This window comes from Saccoglossus kowalevskii, chromosome 15 (assembly GCF_978046115.1).
Source record: "Saccoglossus kowalevskii chromosome 15, keSacKowa6.1, whole genome shotgun sequence".
NCBI classification, from domain to species: Eukaryota; Metazoa; Hemichordata; class Enteropneusta; family Harrimaniidae; genus Saccoglossus; species Saccoglossus kowalevskii.
The window spans coordinates 6,277,185-6,302,126 of NC_140655.1; the positions used below are offsets into that span (position 1 = coordinate 6,277,185).

At 33.9% G+C, this 24,942-nt stretch overlaps 2 protein-coding genes across 4 annotated transcripts; one reads left to right on the forward strand and one right to left on the reverse strand.

The window, feature by feature from the left end:
• Nucleotides 1–2,819: 2,819 nt before the first annotated feature.
• LOC100367521 (ubiquitin-conjugating enzyme E2 J2-like) lies at nucleotides 2,820–12,104 on the reverse strand. The gene is made up of 5 exons (XM_002735232.4): nucleotides 11,982–12,104; nucleotides 9,953–10,071; nucleotides 7,362–7,505; nucleotides 3,860–4,079; nucleotides 2,820–3,063 (listed from the first exon to the last, which is right to left on the reverse strand). Exons 2-5 carry the CDS (start codon nucleotides 10,069–10,071, stop codon nucleotides 2,833–2,835), a joined length of 714 nt encoding a protein of 237 aa, XP_002735278.1. The 5' UTR covers nucleotides 11,982–12,104; the 3' UTR covers nucleotides 2,820–2,832.
• A 266-nt stretch (nucleotides 12,105–12,370) lies between these two features.
• LOC100367674 (beta-1,3-galactosyltransferase 6-like) lies at nucleotides 12,371–23,868 on the forward strand. Of its 3 annotated transcripts, none has more exons than XR_014931748.1 (2): nucleotides 12,371–12,484; nucleotides 14,939–15,070. XR_014931748.1 is itself a non-coding variant. In XM_078009652.2 (2 exons), the coding sequence occupies exon 2, from the start codon at nucleotides 22,827–22,829 to the stop codon at nucleotides 23,808–23,810; it is 984 nt and encodes a 327-aa protein (XP_077865778.1). In that variant the 5' UTR covers nucleotides 12,381–12,484; nucleotides 22,802–22,826; the 3' UTR covers nucleotides 23,811–23,868. The 3 variants fall into 3 exon arrangements, 2 of the variants coding, with proteins under 2 accessions (XP_077865778.1, XP_085364793.1); XM_078009652.2 differs by lacking the exon at nucleotides 14,939–15,070 and adding an exon at nucleotides 22,802–23,868 and having other exon boundaries at nucleotides 12,381–12,484; XM_085508667.1 differs by lacking the exon at nucleotides 12,371–12,484 and adding an exon at nucleotides 22,802–23,868 and having other exon boundaries at nucleotides 14,958–15,093.
• The last annotated feature ends 1,074 nt before the right edge of the window (nucleotides 23,869–24,942 follow it).

Genomic DNA, 24,942 nt, shown 5'->3' on the forward strand with positions numbered 1-24,942 from the left:
CCGGAACCAGATCTCAGTCATGCATGGATGGATTTTGTTCAGATTTAGTACAATGTGTTGTACATATGCAGGTGCATTTCGGTCATGATCTGCTTTGAATGTATATTGTCACTCAAATATGAACGGAACGGGGACGTGTCATTGACAATGACTTGTTTTATTTTATTTAAACTACAAAAAACAAATTAATCGCTCCGACTGCGCCAGTCTAATCGAGGACCAAAATGGGCGCCATACTTGATGAAATAGTATTGAAAATGTATGTGCATACAAATCATTATACATGGCATGCGTGCTAAGTTACAACAGTCAAAACAAGTCTGAGAAGTGTCTCTTAGATGGATGGACAGACAGAACACAAATTAATGGATTTCGGACTAAAAACTGTGGTGATTACTATTCGACATTGAAACAAAAGAGCAGAAATAGACGGACAGAACAAATACGTCTTTGGGTGATTAATTGCTGTAAACAAACAATCAATGAATAAGGAATATTTTGCTTGTTCTGGTTTTAGTGAAACCAGTGCACGGTGAGTGACATTTGAATAATTTGCATAATGCCAAGCCAATTATATAAATGGGCAAATGTTCCTTGGTCAAAGTAAGAAATTGGGGATTAACACCAGTTGTCATAAACTGGTCATCTACGCTATGAAAATACGTAGAGGTCTTTGAGACCATGGAAAACGCCATTCTCCTTTGCAGAGACAATGGGTCTTTTATCACTAAGCTAGATAGTCACCAGGGAACACCCCACTATTCTCTGCAACAGGCTAATTTAAATATTAATGACCAGATCTACTTTTTGCTTTGCCATAAATGCGTTTGAGTCGCTCCCTGTGCTTCAAGCAACGTGGCAGTAATGAACCGTGGCAACAAAGGGCCTCCTTGAGGAAGTAGATGTATTGGTCTGTATAAAATTTATTTTAAAATCATTCCCAGTTGCATTTTATGTCTGAGAAAATTTACGTAAATATCTTTTTACCTATCGATTTTGTCACTTGCTATCTTTTTCCTAAACTTCCTCAGCAGCAAGCATATGTGGTAGGTCACCCAGTTGTGACGTCACATAGCAACTCGCACGAAAACTTGGCAGGAACGAGGCGCCTGCATCACCAGGAGGTGACGACACAAACGCACTCCATGTTGAATCGATGATTCACATCTACGTCTCCTACCTCAGGATCTACTTTTTAATTATTTTAACATTTTGAAAAGATTTAGCACTGAATGTAAAACTATTTGATATATTTATTTTAAATAACAAACAATTTTTCCAACAGAAACTTAGGATACAAGAAACAAATGAATTTAAAAATGACGCGGAATACAATTTTGGTGTAAAATGTCGCCTGTGGCAGAATCTAGTTGCGACTCTCTGTGGCTCCCTACGGAGAGTGGGGAAAACTCTAGGCTAACATATCAAAGATTGATCAGAAAGGGCAAGGTACTAAGATATTTAGAATAGTTGTTGATTCATGTCTCCCAAGTCTCTATAATTTTCAAAACACATTTTATTTTGAAAATATCACTTGTCAAATTATAAAAAAAACTTCATCCTGATTTTTAGACTCACACAAATAAACTCAAAGTGGTTGACTTGTGTTTATACATGTAAATGATCTCAACCACGATTCAGGTTTGATATTCAGTTCTAATTGTGAGATTTGCTGTCACTGCATCCTATGCTTTCTTTGAAAGAGAAACGAGGCAAAAATAAAGTAACTTGTTAGGCGATGTACATTTACTCAAATCAAAAATACATAAAATGTACATTGTGTCTAATGGATACATTTCAGGAAATTAAATATGTATAATCAGTTACTTTAACAGTCATATACTGTAGTTGTGGCTTGGTGGCATATACTTGGCTAATTTACATATTCAAATTCCATAATTTATATTACATCAATCACATACAGCGTAATGATTATATACATAGTTTTCAATATGGATGTGGACAAGCCTCTAGAAGTAACTCACTCTTTTTTGAAAGATTTCCCTGGAACGAGTTTCATATATACAAAGAGAAATCATGATACTGTGGTTAGACAGCTCTGACAGCATACATCTATTTCGGTTTTTTTAGCACCCCCTTTCCCCCCAACAAATGCACGCTAACATTAATATTAAAGTCCCCCTGCAAACGTTCTGAGATGAAAAAAATAGAGTTCAGTATTTGTTTCAAGATTATCGTACAGTTGTCAACTTTAGTCAATTAGATTAAAAAGTGAACTTACCGATTTGAAATACACAATGAGAAATTAAAAACAAAAGAAGGGACCAGAACTGACTATGGACTACGAGGGCAGTGTTGACTATACAAATCAGTTCTCAAACATAATATATAAAAAGGGATGGTCTCACATTGTCAAAGAAGCTCCGAAAATATATTTTTATTTACTTTTTTTCTGCAACCCCTCCTATAAACAAAATTTTAACAGTGTGAAAAATTCAACAGTTTTCACAATGTGTTCAATAGTACACTTCATCTATCAATGTGCTAGGCAATTTTGAAGTTGTTTGAGTCCACTGTCAGTCAAGTGGTTAAGGTCACATATTTAACAAATAACCTGGCAGCTATTGCTGCAATGTTGATTTCAACTAATGTAAATTACAAAGGAATTTTCACGCTGTGTGTTTTCTATGAGGTTTTCATAATATTGACAACTGTGAAATTCAGCAAATGGAATCAGCTAAAACCCTTTTTCCTTAGAAAAAATATGTTTTTTGAGTTTCTCTGACAATACAAGACCTTCCCTAAAGTGACAGGAGGTTCACATTTACAGCTGTACATGCAAATTAAACAAAACAAAGAATTGTTAACTGTTTATCCTTGTGCTATAGTCTTTAAAACATATTTGACGGTGTATGCGAACGCTGCAAATCCAATAATTACAAATATATTTGCAATAGTGCTGCCAACAAAACCATTCTCCACGTTATTCTGTCCGATTCCTGTTGCAGCTCCGGATGGTGATGTCGTCAGTGGACTCCCCGTCCGTGATTCTAAACTTCTTTTCATTTCCTCCTCTTCTTGGCGGAGTCTTTCGTTTACCTCCTGTTAAAACGTAATGAGAGAATAGTTTGTTATTAGTTTATACATCCAAACCAAGAACTTTGTCTATTTCTTGATGCAACTTCACTTTATCAAAAGGGGCCTGGTTAATCTGCTGAAATATAACATCAAATGAACTGGGCATCCAATCAACAAAGCAGCTTATGATGATAATTTTCTTTTATATAATCTTCTGTGTGGTGAAAATATTTAAATACGAATAATGTAGCACTGAACAAAATGGGCAATACCACAAAAAATGGGCATATAATTTTTACACACGGCAAGACTGATATAGGGTTTTGAGAGGAAGCCCCCAATAGCAAACTTGAAGAATGATCTGAAAGTAAGTAACTTGAGGCTTTTTTATCTCGCCTTCCCATTTGATAATTGTTCAAATTTCATTTTAAATATGTACAATGCACACGAAAACTAGGTTAAATAAATAAATATATCAATACATGTACCATTAAAATGGTCTTTATAGACAGGTGGTCTTTATATGGGAGGTTCATATATTTTATATAAATTTGTTCAGAAAATATTGAGATGGTACATTGTAACAAAAAACATTTATTTAATAAACAATATGATAATTAATATTTTGGGGTCGTCATAAAAGACAGTTGGTCTTTATACACAGGTAACTCATACATGTATGTTATGTCTTGGGACTGTCTAAAAGTGGTCATTATAGGCAGGTGGTCTTTATATAGAGGTGGTCACTAACACAGGTTTGAATATAGTCTCTAAACACTAATAAAGATATGGATACACTTCAAAAAGTTTTCATACTTACTTCAGCTATGTCTGGGAAGATTTCAGAAAATATAGAGCTCTTTAAATTAAAACTACCACTCTGTGCAGCAAGTTGTCTTTTGGTGTGATCTGATGTCTCTATACTACCTAGAGTGGGGTTCTTTTCCACCATGAAGCTAAGGAGTCCAGTAAGGATTGTTGACACTGACCATGCTGGATTCCATGTGTCTGGGTGAAAATCACTTATCGATAGGCACAGCCTGACAACACAAAGAAATTATAAAGTGAGTTTCTTTAATGCATGTATTAATGTAATTTATAGGTTATTAACACCATCAGTAAGTTTTCGTGTGAGAATAGATAGTTGTTGATATGATTATGAGCTCCAACCTCCAGCCATGTTGATGTGGACATTTTCCAACACATTGGAAAACAAATCTTGTTAATTTTGCTCATTTTTTTGTAATAGTGTTGAAACCTTCTTACAAAAATGTAATTTATTGTAAGTTGTGACGTCCAGAAAAATAGTTATCCTCAGGGATGGAGCTATGTCACAAGACATTCCAAGGTGCCAAGATGCGCACCACCATTTCTATGGGCTCTGCTGCTGAGGAACGCCGAGCAACGGGCTGGTGAAAATTTGAGAAAACAACAGGAATTCAACTTTGAAGTAATCCTGAACAACCACACTTATATGCGTTACACACACAGGGGTAATCTTGTTACACTGTTCAAGGGAGTCTCAACAACCATCCCAAAGTAACGTTTTCTGCAAGTTTTTGGCCTTTGTTTTCACCGTGATAGTTGCAATGCGGTGAAAATGCCTGGATGTTCGTCCCAGAGAATAGGCTATGGAGACTATAACTACATGTACTGTGCATTGTTTTTCTTGGTCACTAACTAAAGTTCTTGTTTATAGCACTTTGTAAGTAAGGCAAGGAAGGGATTTTGATATTTGTTCTCTTATTTACCTTAAGCCTACTCATAATTTTTAGAAAGTTGGTCATGAATCACATGATATTGTTCATTGTGTAAAATGATGAAGCAATGAAATAGCATTTTTTTGTGCGTTACAGTGTCATATCTTGAAAAACTTGTCCTAATATTTTTAAAATAGAGTTATTCCATAGAGCACAATGTTAATGAAAAATTTAATTTGTTGACATTTTTCAAAACCCAGAACAAAAAGTATCCCCTCATGCACAATATACAATGTATGATTTTTTCAGCTTATGTCACCAGATTACAATTTGAGATATGGCATACTATCTCTGCCATAGAAACTTATAGAAAAAGCATTATTATAATACTGTCACAATAGTCTCTTTTCTCAAAAATAATGCCAGGAAGTACAATTTATTAGAAAATGAATAAATTCTGGGTATTTGCATATTCATGAGTAGGCTTCTACCTTAACATTCAACTAGCTTTACAGCTAATCATGCTTTCAAAATTGCCATACATCTATAACTGCTCCATGGGATTTGTCTAAATATATTAGAAATATACTAATTAGATAAATACCACAATGAATAAGTTGAAATTATTGAGGACAATGATACTCACTTTAAAGGCAGAGTCAGCTGTAGACTGTAGTGTATACAGTAAAACCTGTCAAAACCGACCATGACTGGGACTGGGATCTATGGTCGGTTTTCAGAGGGAGTCGGTTTATTCAGGGTGGGCATAACTTCGATTGAAACAACAATTACATGTGCTGTAAACACGGGACAAATGAAAGACACCGGAGTTTGCCTCCGGTGATTATACATGTATTTACATTTATTGTATTGTTTCAATAAAATAATTTACCAAACAAGACAAGAATATTATGGTATGTACATGAAATCAATAAACATTAAAATAACTGTTGGAACAGACCGGGTAAGTATCGCGTATCGTAACTGAAGGCGTCCATTTTGAATGACATCACAACGTAAGTTCACGTGAGCTACATGTAATTATTATAATTTATGCAGACAGTTGATTTTGCTGTTAAGTCAATGAATCAAATTACGATGTAAAAAAATCATCAAGTTTTCACCGCTTTAAAGAACATCTTTTTTCAACGATTTTGTTCGTTCGAATTATGAAATTTTGGATATCTGTCAAGTAGCTGGAGTCTTTGTTTATTGCGAAGTTTTGTAATCTTGTTAACATGTCTAGCACATCGCCATGCGTCTGTTGCTCCCACTCGTCGTCATACATTGCTTCAGTCGGTATACGTTCATCAAAGTGGAGGTATTCTACAACGCTACACTGTGTTTGCGGCTCTGCAACATGCTAAATAAGGTTTCCGAATTCTTTGTCATCGTCTGCTTCTTCGTCATCATAAATTTTAATCTTGAAGCCCCCTTTACGGAAACATTCGAAAGCACAAAATTGTCGATCAGAATCGTTATGGAAAGAAGAAAACTCAATGTTTTGATCGTTGAAGAAGTGATAATGCAGTGTGCTTCACCGCAATTGAAGTTGATGACCCCGATCATTTGTTTATATCCGGGGTCATTACACTGTCCAGACATCACGCGATGCGATGGCGTGTGGTGTGAAAAACTTAATCAGTTGCTATTGTTTTACACGGGACGTTACTTGTAGTGTGAGATTTGATATTGTTTCTGTGACGTTCACGGTAAATTCAACACAATGCACACTTTTTAGGTCGGGCAGACCGGATTACTAGACAGCGGACGTGGTGCAACTGGTCGGATGGTCGATGTATTCAGTGTGAATATTGGACTTGGGGCCGATCAATGCGGTCGGTGTTCGGAGTAGACAGTGGTCGGATTTCACAGGTTGTTTTAACATAGGCGTCTATGGAGAAATTTCGGGACTACATAAATCGGTCGGTTCTGACAGTAGGTCGGTTTATCCAGGGGTCGGTTTTGACAGGTTTTACTGTACTACTAAAACATTTTATGTTTTCCTGGTGATCAATTTACCACTTAATGTGATCAGATATATTTTCGTTCAACCTGTCAAACACGTTATTGTAATTGCACCACCTACTTGTTGCACTTGTATCACATTGTTGTACATTGGGTAACGAATAGACTGGCTCAGTCTCAGTAATCTCAGTTTTATTATATGATTTCATAAAAAAAATTACCTCAATGATATAGGCGATGTTTGTGTTTTCATAGTATAACTTGAGATTACTGCTGTAGCTATACTGTATGTGCAATGCAAATATGCAATGCAAAACATAATGGACAGCCAATAAATGCATAATAAGATATATTTGACAGACAAAGCAACAAATATGCATATATAAAGTAAGAATGTAATTGACAGGAAAAGCAAATGCAACTAAATGTCTGACATTCCCAATGCGATCAACGTACAAACAATAATGACAGGTTATTGTGAATGATATCCATTTTCTCAGAACAACCATGGTTTAAAACTAGTCTCACATGATGAAAGCAACATCAAATGTATTTTAGAAATTAATGGAAATGTGATTTGTCATGTGCTACTTGTGAAAAAAAAGAGCATAGAAAAGAAAAAAGCAGACAATGAATAAAAATATTCCAGCATACCTTGTATTGCACTTGAATCTACCATTAGGTGTTATCATGTATATACTAGGGGGTTTGAATGGAAACTCTCTTGGGAATACAAGTTTACCATGATAATAACCACCTTCATAAGGGGTACCCTCAGGACCTCTCACAACATAGTGCCTGTAATAATAACAATCTTCATTAAAGCTATTTCCCAGGGCAAGATCTTGGTAGGAATACAATAGTTAAAGGGGAGAAAAAATACACGATCATGAACAGCACTAAAAGAATGGGGAAAAACATGTGCATGTATAAGATGAAATAAATAATGAATAAAACAAAATGACTTTATTGATAGATTGCATGTCAAGACTTTATTTCATCTCAATCTGAAACAAGTGTACATTTTGCTATTTCAATGATTATTTTATATCACATCTGCTGGAAATTTTGATTTTACTATAATTAATGTTTTTTAATATGTGTTTTCATTCCTCTATAAAGGTTGCAATTGAGAAGATGTTTTTGTTCACAATTTCCTGTTGGTCAGTCACAAACTTGACAAACAAAATATTAAACTCAATTAGAGAAGACTGCTCTATGTGATGGTACTGATACGTGTAGATTCCATGATTTTTAAGAAAAACAAACAAACTTGTCAGTCAACCATTAGGAGTCAAATCGTGTAATAAAGATCAGTACGCCACCAAGGGTGATTTTAAGTTTTAATGAAATTAGCACAGATATGCTTTGAAATAAGATGACATGATTTTTGTTTTGAGGACAGAAATGGCTGTCAGTCGGCTGAAAGAACAAAGAACAAATCATGACAGAATCGATCTAGGCATTTCTGAGAAATTACGTTGAACAAACTGACACAGGTACTGACAAGAAAGCAGTGTGCCCTCTAAACTGATATGACGTGCCACTGATACACAAAGAGGACACTGATTGTGCTAATTCACTAGTGTGTCATTGATGCGAAAGAAAAACATACAATGATTTTTGTTTGTGGCTCAAATCACCTACCGTAAAAACTCCAAAATTTCGACCGGATTTAAATAATTTGTGTTGGAAATGTGACGTGTTTTAGAGTCAAAATTAAGGTGCATTTTCGGACGGTCGAATTTTTCAGAATAGAAATCAGCAAATGAAAAAAATGGGGATGATAGACAGTGTGCTTCGTTAGTTTTTAAAAAATGCAATGTTCGTCAATTGACGTAAACTTCCCCATGTTTCACAGTAAAAGCAAAGGTCGTGGCCAAATTGTAGGATGAACAACTCAAAATTAAAACAAAGTCATCAATCAGTGAGTATTATGACAAGGAAAACAAAACAAAGACGCGGAGAAGAGGTCAGCACAAAACTAATAGGTCAAAAAACAAAGCTGTCTTGCACTACACCTAGGAAAACTTGCGAATGTTCGAAGTACAGGTACCCATTGGACAAAAGATACATGGAAGTTTAGCAAACTATCTCCCCGACCCAGTGCAATGTATCCGGTTAGAATCAAAGCTCACGTGTCCCTTATTTGAGGGACCAGATTCTGCCATAAATTCGCCCTTGGATTAAAAAATAAAATGGGATTTAAGAAAATAAAATGGAACTTTTAAGGTGTATTTTGGCGTCATTTTTCGGACATTTCAATCATTCCTGAGGGCTAAAATAGAGTCTAAGTTTTACCGTAGTCATTGACGTCTATTCAAGAGTATGATTTTTATCGTGACTAGCGCGAACGGGTAAGCTTCGTTTCGACAATGAGCTGTTATCACTGTGAACAATGTTAAATTATTTTTCAAATGCCCAATTTATTTTTTTAAAACTAATTTTTTGATTTAATAAAAAAAACCATGCCGTTTTCGCATCAAAATCCAAGCCAAAAGATCGTACTACAACATCAATCTCTTCCGCATTGCGTTCAATAACATTAACATATTTAAATAAGCTATGGTGATTTGAACATGTTGGCATCATCCAGCTTTTTGATTGGTTAATTAGCGATTTGACCTATTTGACCTAAGAGAACATGGCGGATATCCTACAGCATCGAACGTTTATATGAGACCGGAATCATTCGCTTACGATGAAACTAAGTTGACTTTTATTTGTATTTCATAACAATTCAACGAATTTATTTTGTGTACATTATTATAATCACTACTGAGTAATAATCAACAATTCAAAAACGCAGCATGACCGGATTTTGCAACCATGATCATTTGCTTCTATGTAGAAGATGTGTGTTGTGTTCATTTTTATTTGAAACTTCGTTTGGAATATACTTTCGTTACCAATAAAATAAAAATCTCTCAGTCAATCAGAAACCCGGATTCATGCCTTCGGGAAAAGTCCCGTTTGGACGCTCACATCGTTTTGTTTTTTTCGTTTGGGGGAAAACCAAAACTGGTCGCAGTTTTTACGGTATACCTTGTAGACAGCCCCAGCAGTTAACAAGCTGACTTTGATTTTGTGGTATTCCATTTTGACTTGAAGATTTCTACAATATTAGTCCAGTTAAAGTACACACTGCAAGGCAGTTACTGTTGTCTCAGAGTTCTCTGATAACAACACATCGATTCTAAGCTACACATTTGAAGTCACAGTGATATAAAGATGTGTAACCTTACCATTCTAGTATATTTGAATGCAAGGGAGCAGCTGTCACATAAGGTACAGGATCTTTCATAATCCTTATGTAATCTTGCTTTAGCCGAGCTGTAGCAGTGGTGTTGGTTCGTTTACTCATCTAGTATATGAAAATATAAATATTATTATTAGTATCACATATATGCACTATTCATTTTTATGTTTTGAGAAAAATAATGTTATAGAGATTTATTATATGCATATTTATCTATATGCATATTTTCATTCAATTTTTTTTTTTTTAATTTTGATGATTAAGATCAAATTAACAAACTCGATCCCTACAAGAATGTTTTCCTGAAACTAATTTTTCAGATTGTACCAATCATGGTTTATGCATAAACCCCAGAAAGTCCTGGTACAATCTAGGGGCCCCTTTGAATATTAATGAGCTCATGAATCGCCCAGCACTCTGAAAAGAACCCTGTATATATACATGTAGAATATTTACTTAATTATTTTTCACACAAAATACGAGTCATTTCAGTGTCAGTGAAATTCCCATCTACACATTTATGATTTTGGTTTCGGTTGACCTGAAATGGACATGTTTAAAAAACTAAAAATTAAAATAATAAATCGTCTTCAAGTAAAATATCCCCTGCCACCGTTGGCTATTTCCAGCTTTCTGACTTCTCCTGAAGTGAAACCAAACATCAGACAAAGAGCCAAGCATTGAATACTCATAGTTGTTAAACTACTTGTTTTACGAGTGTGTGATAACTAATGAAAGCTGTGATTTTGTTGTCTGGGAATTAATAGAATATTTGAAAATCGATTGAATGTGAAGTAAATGTCTTTTATTTAATTTTATTGCCTAGAAGTGGGTGCAAAATATTATCAAACAATTGGTCTTCTGACAACATTACATGTGTACTGCACACATACAGTATGCACGGACAGTATCCAATTATGCAATCATTAACATACGATCACTATAAATTTCTGTCTTAAAAATATCTGTTCTGGATCTACAGAATTGTCAGAATGGGTACTATTTATATTTGGTCAGCAGCTGCCCATTCAACACAACCATGGATTCTGCTATAGCAAAATGAGGAGAACCATGATAATATATACTAAGAGAAAACTGTATGAAGAAAACTGTTGCAATAATGAATAATTAACATTTCCACTAAAAATCAACTTAGTTGTCAATCAGAATTATTCAAATTCCAGTCTTGTTTTTTTTTGTAATAATCACCCAAACATTGATTTTACACTCACAGTGGCCTTAAAAGTCAGTCGTAAAAATACTGCAGATGCAAAATGATTTATTTTAGTTTGTTAATATTACATCAAATATAAAAGATAGGGTTTCTGGTAACCCAAAGTTGCTTAAATTTTAAATGCTGACTAAGTATCTTTTTATGACTAAACTGGAAATGTGCTACTGGAGGTGCTCACTTCATCTTTCTAGCTGCATGCTAGACAAAATTGTCAAACAAAAAATGTCAGGTCGTAAGTACACATCAGCAATTTTCTAGTATTGTTTTCAAAATATCCTGAGCTTTGTTAATTTTAGTGTTTTCTGTTAAATTTACTGTTTTACGCGCAAACAAAGCAAACAATTGAAAATTTCCCATTACAATGGTTGCCATTATGACAAAATGTAATAAGTAGTTTTGGGATAAATTTAAGGTGGCGAGAAAGTCGTTTTTTCTAAAATATTTAGGTATTTTATGATATTTATTATTATTTTTAAGGACTGCTATTTATTTTTGTTTACTGTGACGTAACATTTTTAATTCTCTGGATGCATTCACAATTATGTGAAGGGCTCATTTGTTAACAAATGAATTGGGTAACTGGGAGTGAGCGTTAGGCTTAGTGTTAGAGATTGGAGGTACAAAAGGAACTCTTGCCTGCAGAAAATTAACATCATCTACCCTCCCGCAAGTTAAACACGGGCACTCGTGTTTTCCTTGGAATCTACGAAAGTAACTTAAATATGGGACACATTTACTCGAGTTCTAGGCAAAATATTCATAATTATAAACAATACATTACCTTTGCTGTTTTCTGCTTTAAACAGGAGGCCAAAGTATAAGTGGAACACCCCACAAATTCGGGGAAAGGGGGAAATACTACACTCAGTATTACGACGTATTTTCACGCAACCGGAACCGTATTTCCCAAATTCGTCATAGAGCCCTCTAACTAAGCACAATTGAATTTTATATCTATTTGCACATTTTTGCAGTTTCGTAATTTCATTATACAATATAAATAATAAACAACTTTTATTGTTTTTTAATCTTGATAAATATTTTATTTTGCTCAGTCCACTAAACTGTATACCAATTGGTGCAATTAACGTATTTTTTAGGAACGTTATATTAATAAGTGCACGTTTTTTGTGTAAGTTAGGTGGCTCTGCCGAATTGAATACTGGGAAAAAAACAAAATGGAAGCTAAAATACACGTACATGAACTTTACGACAATAATCGGTTTATCCAGCATGACGGTTTCCGTTATCGTAAGACAGTACTTTCATCTATGAAGAGATAAGGTAATTTATTTTATTAGGTTTAGGGAAAATCATGTTGGCCAATGTTCTAATAAACCTGTTCCATCAACTGTCATAGTTTCCAATAAGACCACCCGAGGGCGCTCTTTCCAATCATTTGTTTTATTATGATGATCGAACGGAAACTAAATTATGTAGGGTAATACCCCGGGGTAATACAAATAATTAGTAGCATAGGTACATACTACAAAGAGTAAGTTGAAATCATTGATGTCTATAATATTCACTTTAATTAATTAAATATTGTGAGTTTTTATGAAAAGGCTAAGTCAGCTGATAGCCAGCATAGAAGTTAAAGGGCGGTGGTCATCACTCTGCGCATGTACGACATTTGTGTTGATGAACATTTATTTTCCCACAATCCAATGTGTTATTCTAATGGAAATCACAAGTTTAATGTTTGACCTGGGCGAGATTTGCACTAATTACTGCTGGTGACTTCTTTGATACCTTCCAATCACCTAAAAAATACCTACTTGTTGATCTGCGCAACAGTCAAAGTCTCCATCTTTGTTTATATGAGACCCATATATCTTGCGCATACGTGGCGCGATGACTGCCGCCTTTTAAATAACATCTGACTTTTACTGTAGATAGGTGGCTCAAAAAATGTTGATTACATTAAGATATACTGTGGAATACTTTATTTTCGCTGGAATTAATTTTCGCTGAAAAGGCTTTTTGGACGTTTTGTATGGAATATATTTTCACTGATTTTTGATGAGTTTATATAGAAATATAGGACAAAATGTATATTCGCTGGATTTTATTTTCACGGAATTATCCTTTCAGCGAAAATAGCGAAAATAAATTCCAAGCGAAAATAAAGTATTCTACAGTATATATGGGGACTCATTCTGAAAAGCCTCCTAGAAATTGACAATTTGTTGCACCTCATCTGTGAAAAAAGGTTTGGTAATGAGACTACTGTAGAATACTTATTTTTGCTTGGAATTTATTTTAGCTATTTTCGCTGAAGAGATGATTTCGTGAAAATAAAATCCAGTGAATATACTTTTTTTCCTGTATTTCACATTAAACTCATCAAAAATCAGTGAAAATAAATTCCAAGCAAAACACACTGTCAAGGCAATTAAACAAAACAATGTTTGCTCCTGTGTCTATGGTAAATGAAACAAGAATTCAAGTATTGTGATGCGTTTCCATAGGAAATGGAACATGAAGTCACCTGATTTTGGCAGTACTATAAAGCTATGACATGATAAGATTGGTTCAAATTTGAAATTGATGAAACTTGTTGTTATGTAGTAATGCTGATTACTTCAATTTAACTGTTTAACATTATAATGCATGGGTTCATGAGGACTGCCATGGAAGGCCGGTTTTAGTGAAACTGTACGAACTGGATGATGCTATGATTGCATTTAAGGTGGATGTGGTGTGTCACAGGGATGACTTATAAATATTGATGATTTACTGATTCCTGTCATACTGTACATAAAACAACTCAACAAAAATAATGAAATATTTGGTCTTGTGTATAATCAAAATAATCGTACACTGTCTTGATAATACGTAATGATATATCATTAGAAATGGTAATGATCTTTGTGGTCTAGAAAACATAGTGAAATTATAGAAGCCTTGCTAGATGGTAAATTATATGAACACATTGGTGTGTTTGAAGGGCCAGCGTGACACATTTTTAAATATTCTTCTTTGGAATTAGTTACTGCTTTGAGAGAAATATTATTTAGACAAACTATTGTTTTAAAAGAACTGTGTTTTCTCAATTACATGTATCATTTGCATAATTATATTTTACAGCATTTATTTTTGAAATCTCCACGTCTCTCACACATGCTTGGGCCGATTGAGTTAAGACTACACACTCACATCTGATTGAAGATGGCTGAATGGGAGTCATTTTGAAGCCTAAAATTCATCAAAATCACATATTTTCATTATTTTGAAACCAGATGTCAGGCTAACTGGTGTCCATATTGTTTTAAAGAATGCAATTCCTGATCCATATATCTGACATGTCTGGACCGATCAAGTTCAAACACATACTGTAGATAAACATGCATTTTTGTCACCATCAAATCCAAAATGGCTAACTGACATCTTGTTTAAACCAATGTAGTTCCACCTAACTATATCTTAATTTCAAAGAATGCTTCAAACAAAACTCTATTAATACTCTGTTCTTAAAGTTTCAGCACTTGGACATATTTAATTTAATTTAATTTAATTTAATTTTATTTTATTTTATTTTATTTTATTTTATTTTAATACCAAGAAAATGTTCCATTTAATTATATACAAGAAGTCAAATCTTATACCCACATACTGTAAATTACTTTCTTGGAATTTATTTTCGCTGAAGGTATGATTCTATGTCTCGTTTTCAGCGACTTTCAACATTCATGGAAAATAATAATTTACACTCATGTGACCCATTATTTTCAATAGACACCCAACTAAAATAAAGTACAGTACAGTACTGATTTCTACTGGTACATAGAAACAAAAATTACATGGATTATCTAGTGGCATCAGAAACCAGTCTCTAATATCACAGTATGCCAGACCAATAAAGAAGGCACTCCCTGCATCCAGATTCACATGTAAGCTATTTGTGCTATTTTATACATTCTCAAGGTAATTTAGTGCAATGTATCAGTTAAGCAACTGATTTTAATAATTTGCCTTAAAATGTGTTTTGGTCAACATTACAGAACAGGTCTGACACCACAGTCTATTGAGAGAGATGTCTGTGTGATATGTTTTAAATACAATACAATGTCATATCATTCCTTTTCTACAATGAATTTTGACAAGTAATGTTATATAAATAGCCAACATGTAGCGTGAAATATATATTTTGGGAACACTTTTGTATCTGAATGAATATCAGTATTATCATGGACAATATTTATAATTATATTATAGCATTATCAATACCAGTGGATTTTATGACGTCATTGCAGCAGATTATTCGTGATAATGTACATTGTATCCCATTATTGAGCTTCAAGGCCCTGTCCCATTGATATGAATACAATGTTATTTTCGAAAACGAATAAAGAAGAAACTATTGAAAAAGAAGAGGAATTGTTGGATAACAAGTATTTAATACCAAAAATAGCGCGTTCGGACGAAGCGTTCCATCTAGTACGTGCGCTTCTAGATTCCGCGACTGATGCCGCTGTCCTTGTGGCCTCCTGATTAGTTCGCCCTATCGTGTTGATGAAGTTAGGTTAATCAAGGATAATTTATCCAAGCAAATGCGATAAACGAAATGGGGGTACAATGTATGTCTACCAATACAGAGAGATGAATTTGTTCTGTTTTTGTAGTGAGTAGTACTACAAAATTTGCTAAACAAGATCGACAAAAGACCAACGTGACTTGTATTTCCTCAGTGTCAACTCCCGGTAAATGTAACAGTTTGCATAAATAAATGAAAGTATCCTTGTTCCCAGGTGTGTATCTGTTTATTTATACAGTGAGATTAAAATCACTGTTCTCTTTTTAGGATGGCTAACACCCACTAGCCGTCCGGTCATGTTCGTTCGCCCGCTTCAAAGTATTTGTCAAATCCCCGCCCTAAAATAACTATTACACAGAAAGGACAGTTGCCAATAATATCTACCTTGATGGTTTGAAAACACTAGTGAGATGGGGTAACGATGCAACTACGTGCATGTACCCCGGATACGCACCCCTACGAACAGTCGATCCAGCTGGACCACTGTAACGATCTAGCGTAGCGTAGTGCAAGGCCGCGGTGGACACCAATATGGCGTACCAGTCACGGCGTGCCGTTCGCTCGGGCGATCACTGCAATGCTACTCCACACCACACATCACTCACTCATTCACTCGCAATGTAAATGAGTTCAATACAATAATATTTGATGGATTAAAACTAGTTTCTTTCTTAGTTGCCCATGGAACTATAGGTTTATAGTTCCATGGTTTGCTATACGAAATTGTGGAAATAATTTCCAGAAAGACATTTTAAATTATTCAGATTCACAGGCCAGCGACTGTGAAACTATTTTGTTCACTGTAGCTATTTCTCCAATTTCTTCCGCTTTTTAGAGCCAGCAAATCCACTGGTAATGACAATGCTTATTATGGGTTGGTGGGTCGTTCATTATTGTTTAAATATTTATTCATTAAACCTATGTATGTACTGTAACCAACATGCATATGTATGAATCTTAGAAAAACCATTCAGGATTATATTTTTTGGTATAGGATAGGATAGGGTAGGTAATTATTTTCACCGATAAATGACAAATTAAGAAACTACATTTTGGAATTATGTTTGTAAGTGTTTTTTTTAAGAAACAGTGTAACGTGTGAAAGCAAATTATTAAAATGTAGAATATAATATTTTACATTATTTTAAATTGGCAAAAGTAATTTCAATAAAAAAAATAATATTGTTAGGGGAATAATTCTTTGAAGTGAATGAAAACTGTTCATATTAATCAAAGACTGAAGAAGGGGTGTAATCGCTGATGTTATTTTTGTGTAAAAACTATACATGTAGCCTAATTCCCTGTTCGGTGATATAGTTCAAAGAAAATAGCATCAGAATTTTAGACAGATTGGCGCAGACGACTCTTCAATGCAATACATTTTTTTTTATTTGTTGACTGAAGTACTCATGACAAATTTTCCTGGCTAGATAACAACAAATTTTTCTCTGTGGATTTTAAAATATACTAGCAAAATACCATATAGGTAGTTGATTTTGAACATTCAGTGTAATATTACTTTAGTCTTTTTTTTTTTACACAAGTTCAGCTTTTCCAATATATTTCCTTTGAGTTATATATGGTAAAATTTAATAATAACATAATCTGCTTGCATGCTACACCAACCAATTTAAAAATAAATGTACTGAATAGAAAAATATATACCAAATGAATACATTTGTTCACTTACAGGTATTTTAATAACTTATTGTATTTTTAATTAAGGCCTTTAAGAGATGAAATAAGTTGGGTTATGAACCAAGCTTATTTGGCATGTGATTGATTTTGATTTATGATTTAGATGCGTACTATGTACATATTAGACAATTTACAGTATAGACAACTAAACTAGGAAGTATGAAATCCAGTTTACTCTGAATGGCAGAGGATCCATTTCTAATATGAAACAACTTGAATTTAATGGAATTTGGTTCACATAAAATTATAATTTTGTGATCAGGTTTACAAGTCCCACATGCAATTTGGTGCCTTTATGATGCTATTTTGTGCTGGAAACAAACTAACTTAAAAGGTGGTGGTCATTGCATTCATATTCCATGTAAACAATGTATTTTACACACGTATACATTGCTATGAGTCTCATATCAATGCAGCATGATGATCCCCTACCCTTTAAAAAACTGTGGTAATCCTTGGAACACTTTAAACTTTGGATGAGAAGCTTCTATCTTGCGAACACTCTGTTGTATTTTGTTTTTTTAGCTTCCAATAAAATATAGGTGATTTTAAATACACATTTCATGTCAGTCAATACAATCAAGTTTTTTGATTAATTATTCCTGTGCCTTTATTCTTTTGATATGAATTTAAGTCACTCTTTCAAACATATTTTGTTCATTAAACTAATGTACTGATCTTTTATTATGCCATAATAGCTTATGACAGTGATACATGTATGTATTCATTACATAGAATTGTACTGACTACACTAAATTACATGGTTAGGCTATGGAAAATGAAAATTATCTGAAACACAACAATTGAAGAATACTTTTATTTGTTATAAAATTAAAGTCTAATATATGAAAAGGTATGAAATTCAAAAAATATTTCTGAATTCTGCAGTTTGAAGCCATTTGTTGATTACTTGTACAGGCCTTTTACATGTTGATAACTAAGATGATCTTGTAATCATTAATAAATTCAAAATGTATTCTGATTTCCTAGTCAAAAAGGATGATTAAATTGCTATTTTCTTTTATCTGTTTGTGTGAGTTTGGCTAATCTTAAATGAAAACAAAATTGGTTCTAAATAATAAAAATTCTAAAATTGAATGAGCTTTAGATCTTCAGAAAGCATCAGAATGGCTAGGAAGGTTCTTCGTTGATTAGTTGTCCAATCAACATTTTGTAAATCTTAACTCATTTGTAAATTGTATTTTTATGATTCTCGCACAATATACTTGAATCGTGTATACAGTTTGTGAAAATGAAAAACAGAACAATTTTGTTTGGCTGTTTCAGAATGCTGTGAAAGTATATACATGTGCCATATTTCCTATATTGGTGTAGGACATGTGTTTTTATACATAATGTTTGTCTATAGACAAAATACCTAGTACAGTTCAGTTTGAACATAATTTACATGTACTGAGTAACTCCCAACTGACTATCAGCTAGCTTCGTTTTTTCATACAAATATATGCAATTGAGTATCATTGACATCAATAATTTCAACTTGTTCTTCAAAGTATCTGATTGATAGACTTTTTTTCTTTTACTGTGAGATCCTGTGTTATGCAGGTAATAGCGTCATAGTGGCATCCAATCTCCCAAGCAGAGTTCCATTCCATGAATATATCTCTGCCACCACACGATCTTATGCTTGTCGTTGATCGGTCGATGCGTCACAGTGGTACTACTTTCAAAGACGCTCACCAAAACATTGCCATGCAAGTGTTCTATTTTCGAACCTGACGAATGTGTACGCGTTGTTTTGGCTGTTTTCAAAGTTAGAAGCTTCTTTTTTTCTTACTGTAACACGAACAGTGTGGCAGAAGGACTATTTAGTCGTTAATACTAGGAAGTGCTTTCGTTAGTTTGTAATTCTTCGCCTGGCAATCGACAGGATGGTCAGTTTGATGAACCAAGTAACACCTTGGTAACGGTTATCATGCAATGGAATTATTTTCTTTTGTAAATTATAACTATTTCACTGTTTTCAGTGCGTTCACAAAAAAATCATTATCAGCTATTGATGAAACATTTTAAAACTTGTTTATCAGTAGGAATAAATCAACACGAAATCCCTCTAATAACAAAAATACGCATATAATTGGCGTAGTAAAAGTCTTGTGGTGTTTCACCACAAAATGGTGGTGTGTGGTGGCAGAAATACTTTCGGTGATCTAATCGCACAGAACTCTGGAAAGGAGCATGAGTGTCATCAAAATATCACGTGAGATTCAACAAACATGGAAGTATATTTTGGGTACCGGTATACACACCTAATAATGTGCTATAGACATTTGGTGATGTTAAAGTTTGATGAAGTAAAGGTACATTGTATCTCATCGCTATAATCCCCTCTAAAAGATCGGCCATGAAATGATTTAAAGTTAAAAACCAAATCATTCAATTTATGCAGTTTGTTCGGCCCTTGCCTTTTATGCAATACACAAGATAGTTGCAGTAAAAAGAGAAAACACCTATTGTAGAATACTCATTTGTACTGAGTTTTTGTAAAATCAAAATCTAAAATATGAGAAATGTCTGATATTTCAGGAATTAAACCTCAGATCATAATGAACATTTCTTTGTTCATTGCTGGTTGCCATAGCAACAGTGATAACCGTACATTAGGACCAGCCTCATGCACATTTAAGTAAATCAAAATTCCAGTAGCAGTCTATCTTGACGAGTTGTGATTTAATAAATGTACCAGTCACCATAGCAACAGATGTTTTAATTTGTTCAAGTGGATGATGAGTTTTTTCAATTACACGTGTATGTGTAAATTTTAAATAAGTTTTGACACTTTTGGACATGCACAATTTTGTTGTTGTTGAACCATTCGTAATTTATAACCTTTTTATATTTTTGTTATTAATATTACCTGTGATCTTTCTCATTAACCTGTTTCATTTTCACAGATCTTACCTTGTCAGACTATTTTGTATCACTTTATTACTCTCTCATAACTCAAAATATCAAAATTCAAAATAATTGATCAGGAGTAGTATTTTCATGTACATGTTGAATGCATTACATACATTAGTGATTAGAAATGTTGAAATCAAAACACAATTAAAATCACAGTGAAATTAAAGTATAATAGCATGAGACTAGATATACTTACAAATTGTCTGTTGTAATTTCCTGATTGCTGGGTCAGTAAACAAATATTCCTTTTAGTGTGGCTGTACTTGTATGTGCATTTCAAGTCAATTGGTAAAGTGCAATTATATATACGGTATAAATTGCATGTGTTTGTCATCTGCTATCATAACCGGTTTTCCGCATTGACGACACACACTTTGTTCAGAAGGTCGGATATTTAGTAAGTATTATTAAACTTTCTCAGGTGATTTTGGGTTTAAATTGTCAAATTTCAGTAGTTTGAAATTGGGTATCAACAATTTGGCACCAATTTTGAAACTTTAGTAATTTTAAAATCATCAAATTTACATTTTTGACATTTCGTAATTCTCCCATCCTTTTTCATCAGAAATATTAATTATTTTTTGCCAAGACTAGGGAAAGTACATGTATAGTGTATATATGCAGAACTTTAACTCCACAGACTCAGTATGTCTGTGTGTCCTTCAAAAAATTACAAAGTACATTAATTGCATTTTTATCAAATTTTGCATTGAAAATGTTAGTACAAGTCCAGCCACTAGTGAGTGTGGTAATATTCATCACAGATAGCAATATTCATTAAACAAATTTATGTGGGTAATTCTGGTAGCAGCATTTTGAGACTGGGCTAACATTTGCTTGCTTGGCATCTTTTACAAAACAGTGCATTATTGATCAAAAACATATTAATTAAAATCTGTTATTTTGGTTCATATTTGTGTAGAAAATATTAGCTGAATGTAGATACATCTAGCAATGTAATTGTATTACTGTGTTACACAATTAAGTTTACATTCTTTGCGTGCCACGTTTCTTGTTCTACCTAAAATTCAGTGCAAATATTTTCACATTGTGTAAAATTTTCAGTAATTTTCATTTTAGCCATACAGACAATTTCAAATATTGCTTTTGGTTTTTTGATCAAAAGCTTTGTCAATTTTAATCAACATTTCATGTGGGAAGGAGCAGACTGTACGAAACCATTTTGTAGACAGTTGTCAAAATGTTAACATGCCATTTTGAATTCTGATAATAGCATGCGGCATATTGTAAAATGTAGCACTTATTTACCTCTCACAGATTTAGTTGGAATAATTTTTCATTTTCTGTAATTTATTCAGCACAGTATTGTTTTATTTAAAAAATGAAGAAATTTTAGCAGTGTCAGTGACTCTCTTTCTGAAAAAAATTACACAAATTTTCACTCTCACAAAACCTACATCAATTAATTGTGTTTTATTTCCATCAATTTTCAGTTATCACAAATTGTTTTAGGTTAAACACTAACTGTAAACCTAGGACTGAGAACTGTCAGAAAGCTGAATTGTAAAGAAAGCTGGTGACATAAATGAATATTGTACAAGCCCCAAAATAACCCCCCTCCTATTGTTTATTTATTTTTATTTATTTTGAGTTCAAAGGTCATATACATAACAATCACCCTATTATTAATAATCCAAGATACCTAATTATAAATAAACAAGTGTTAATGCTACAATCTTAATAGAGCAGCTAAGATCATTTCCTTCTAATGCCAGATAGCATTGGCATATACCATACATTGTAGCTCTGCAAATCAGCCATTTTTACTTTACAGTGAGTGGGTGTAATTTGACTGAATACATGAATTAATCAGAATCTTAATTTAGGCATTTTGCCAACAATCTCATTGTTAGCATGTAACTTTTTTTTTTAAATTAGTAACATCTTGAATTAGCGAAAGTACTAACTATGTAAACATAAAATAAGTTTACAGTAAATTTTTCTGACATATATTAACCATATTCTCAAGTCCAAATTTCCAATTAGAAGTTTGTGATTCTTAGAAACTGAAGCTCGTTGCATTTCCTTATCTGAAAAGATTTTATGGTTGTTGAGTGCATACTTAATGGTTAATGATGCAATGCTTTCTAAGTTGGTTTCTAGGGGGAAATTATTCGTTCTTCGTTTCGTACCTTTAGTTTGAAAATGATATTAAAATTGATATTATTCTTAATATTGCTGAAACATTTCCACAAATATATTTAATTTTATAGTGAGTTTCCAGCATGATAATAGTTTTTCATTATATAGATTGGGAAATTCTCTCCCATAATGCATTGCATATATGGGCAGTCACCTGATGAGTGAGGGAACATTATCTGTTTTAGCCCAAACTGAAGAGCAACTGGAAAAGTGTATACGAAAACTTTGTGACAATTCTATTAAAATCATGCTGACATTTTCTGTTTTATCTTTGACAGAAGTGGACATTTGAGCATTTAAATAATGCCTCGGATACACCCTGGTACTTTGCTGAAAGTTCTTCCACTCATCTGCTTCTTTGTATTTCTGATTTACATGTCTGCCTGCAACATTGAGCAATATTGTCCTCCTTGTTCAAGAGCAGAGTCTGATAACCAGATGAAGAAAGAACCTCCAAAATCGATGTCAAAGCGTCAAGAGACGTTTCTTGCAGTTATGATAATGACAGGGCCAAAGAATATTGAACGCAGAAATACGATTCGTCAAACATGGTTACTAAATCACCGCCGTGATGTCATGCCGAGATTTGTGATTGGAATTGAGGGGTTAAATTTGATGGAACGAGAACAGCTTGAAATTGAGCAGTCTGAGCATGGTGATTTGTTGCTCTTACCAACATTGCAAGATGCTTACAACAAACTAACTGAGAAACTACTTAAAATGTACATATGGCTGGACCAAAATGTCAATTTTACTTTTGTTTTAAAGGCAGATGATGATACGTTTGCACGACTTGATATTATCGTCAGTGAGTTGCACACAATGCATCCTGCAGTGGTGTATTGGGGCTTTTTTGATGGACGAGCAATGGCTAAAAAACGAGGCAAATGGGCAGAAGAAGATTGGAAGCTTTGTGATCGTTATTTGCCATATGCCCTCGGTGGTGGATACATTTTATCACATGATTTGGTTCACTTTGTTGCGAGAAATTCAGATTATCTTAAACTTTATAATAATGAAGATGTATCTCTCGGTGTCTGGCTCGCACCAGTCGAGATAAACCGGATCCATGACACAAGGTTTAATACCGAGTACCTTTCACGTGGATGTAATAACGGATACATTGTAACACATAAACAGACGATACAAGATATGTTCGAAAATCAAAAACAGTTGACAATGCATAACCGACTTTGTGAACGTGAAGTACAGTTGCGAAAATCTTATTTATATAACTGGGACAAGTTACCATCCGCGTGCTGCCCTAGAGAAGTTGGCATACCTTAAGCTTGGCCTTTATTTTTATTTTTTAAATTATGTAAAATAATATATTTACTAAGTTAAAGAGACTTATTACTATGAACTCTTATGATCATAGAATCACTAACTTAGAGGGCATCTGATTAGAAGTGGGAGGCAATCACAAATTCAAACAATGAATGCAGGTGAATTAGATGAAAAAAGCACACCCAAGCCCATAACTGTATGAATTGATGTCTTATTTTGAATAGCAAATACTGGTACATGTAGGAAATGACCAAACCACCCCCCTCACCCTTCCGATTATGATAATCTAGAAACTCCTTCGTTGAGGTAAAGACACTTTAATGAATTTATTACATTACACTGATTATGTATGACTGTATATACCTCAAAAATGGATATATAATTTCTATCATTTTGGATTTTTAATATAGTTCATGTCTGAATAACTATTTAAAGGCCCTTCTATATCTTGTGACTAGTCTACTAAATAATCATTATTGGGCTATTCAACTTTCTTTCTACACTTTGGTTGACAAGTATATATGGATGTCTGACACTGATACAGAAATATATCCTCTGATAACCTACAGCATAATAATAACAGAACCCCACACCCTCTCCGTGGCTTTCGTTGCATATGGAAGTTATTTTCACTCGAGATGCGGTGTATTCTGCTGCACTTTCACTCGCTTCGCTCGTGAAAGTACGGCCGCAGGATACACCGCATCACTCGTGAAAATAACTTCCATACGCAACGAAAGCCATGGGAAGGGTGTGGGGTTCTGTTATTATTACATATGTTACATACTTGATTATTTCGTATTAAAGAAAGAACGTGAAAACTGTGATGGAAATTAGGTCGGGGAACCCCATTGCCCATTAATATGTTCCAATATAAGTGTTACGCCCTAGCAGCGCGTGTCAGTGTAGAACGCGCCCGGAGAACGCGAGTCACTGTTTGTTTGAAATTAAAATAATCAGACGTCTAATCTGAGTCACTGTCCGAATAAATAACTCATTGACGTTTAGTTGGGACCACGGCAGAACCAGAACTTGAACTGGACGACTATGATACACAGTTTATGTTGAAGTTAAAATGCATGACTATATATTGCATGGGACCCATGTTGTATGTATTATTATGATTACACCT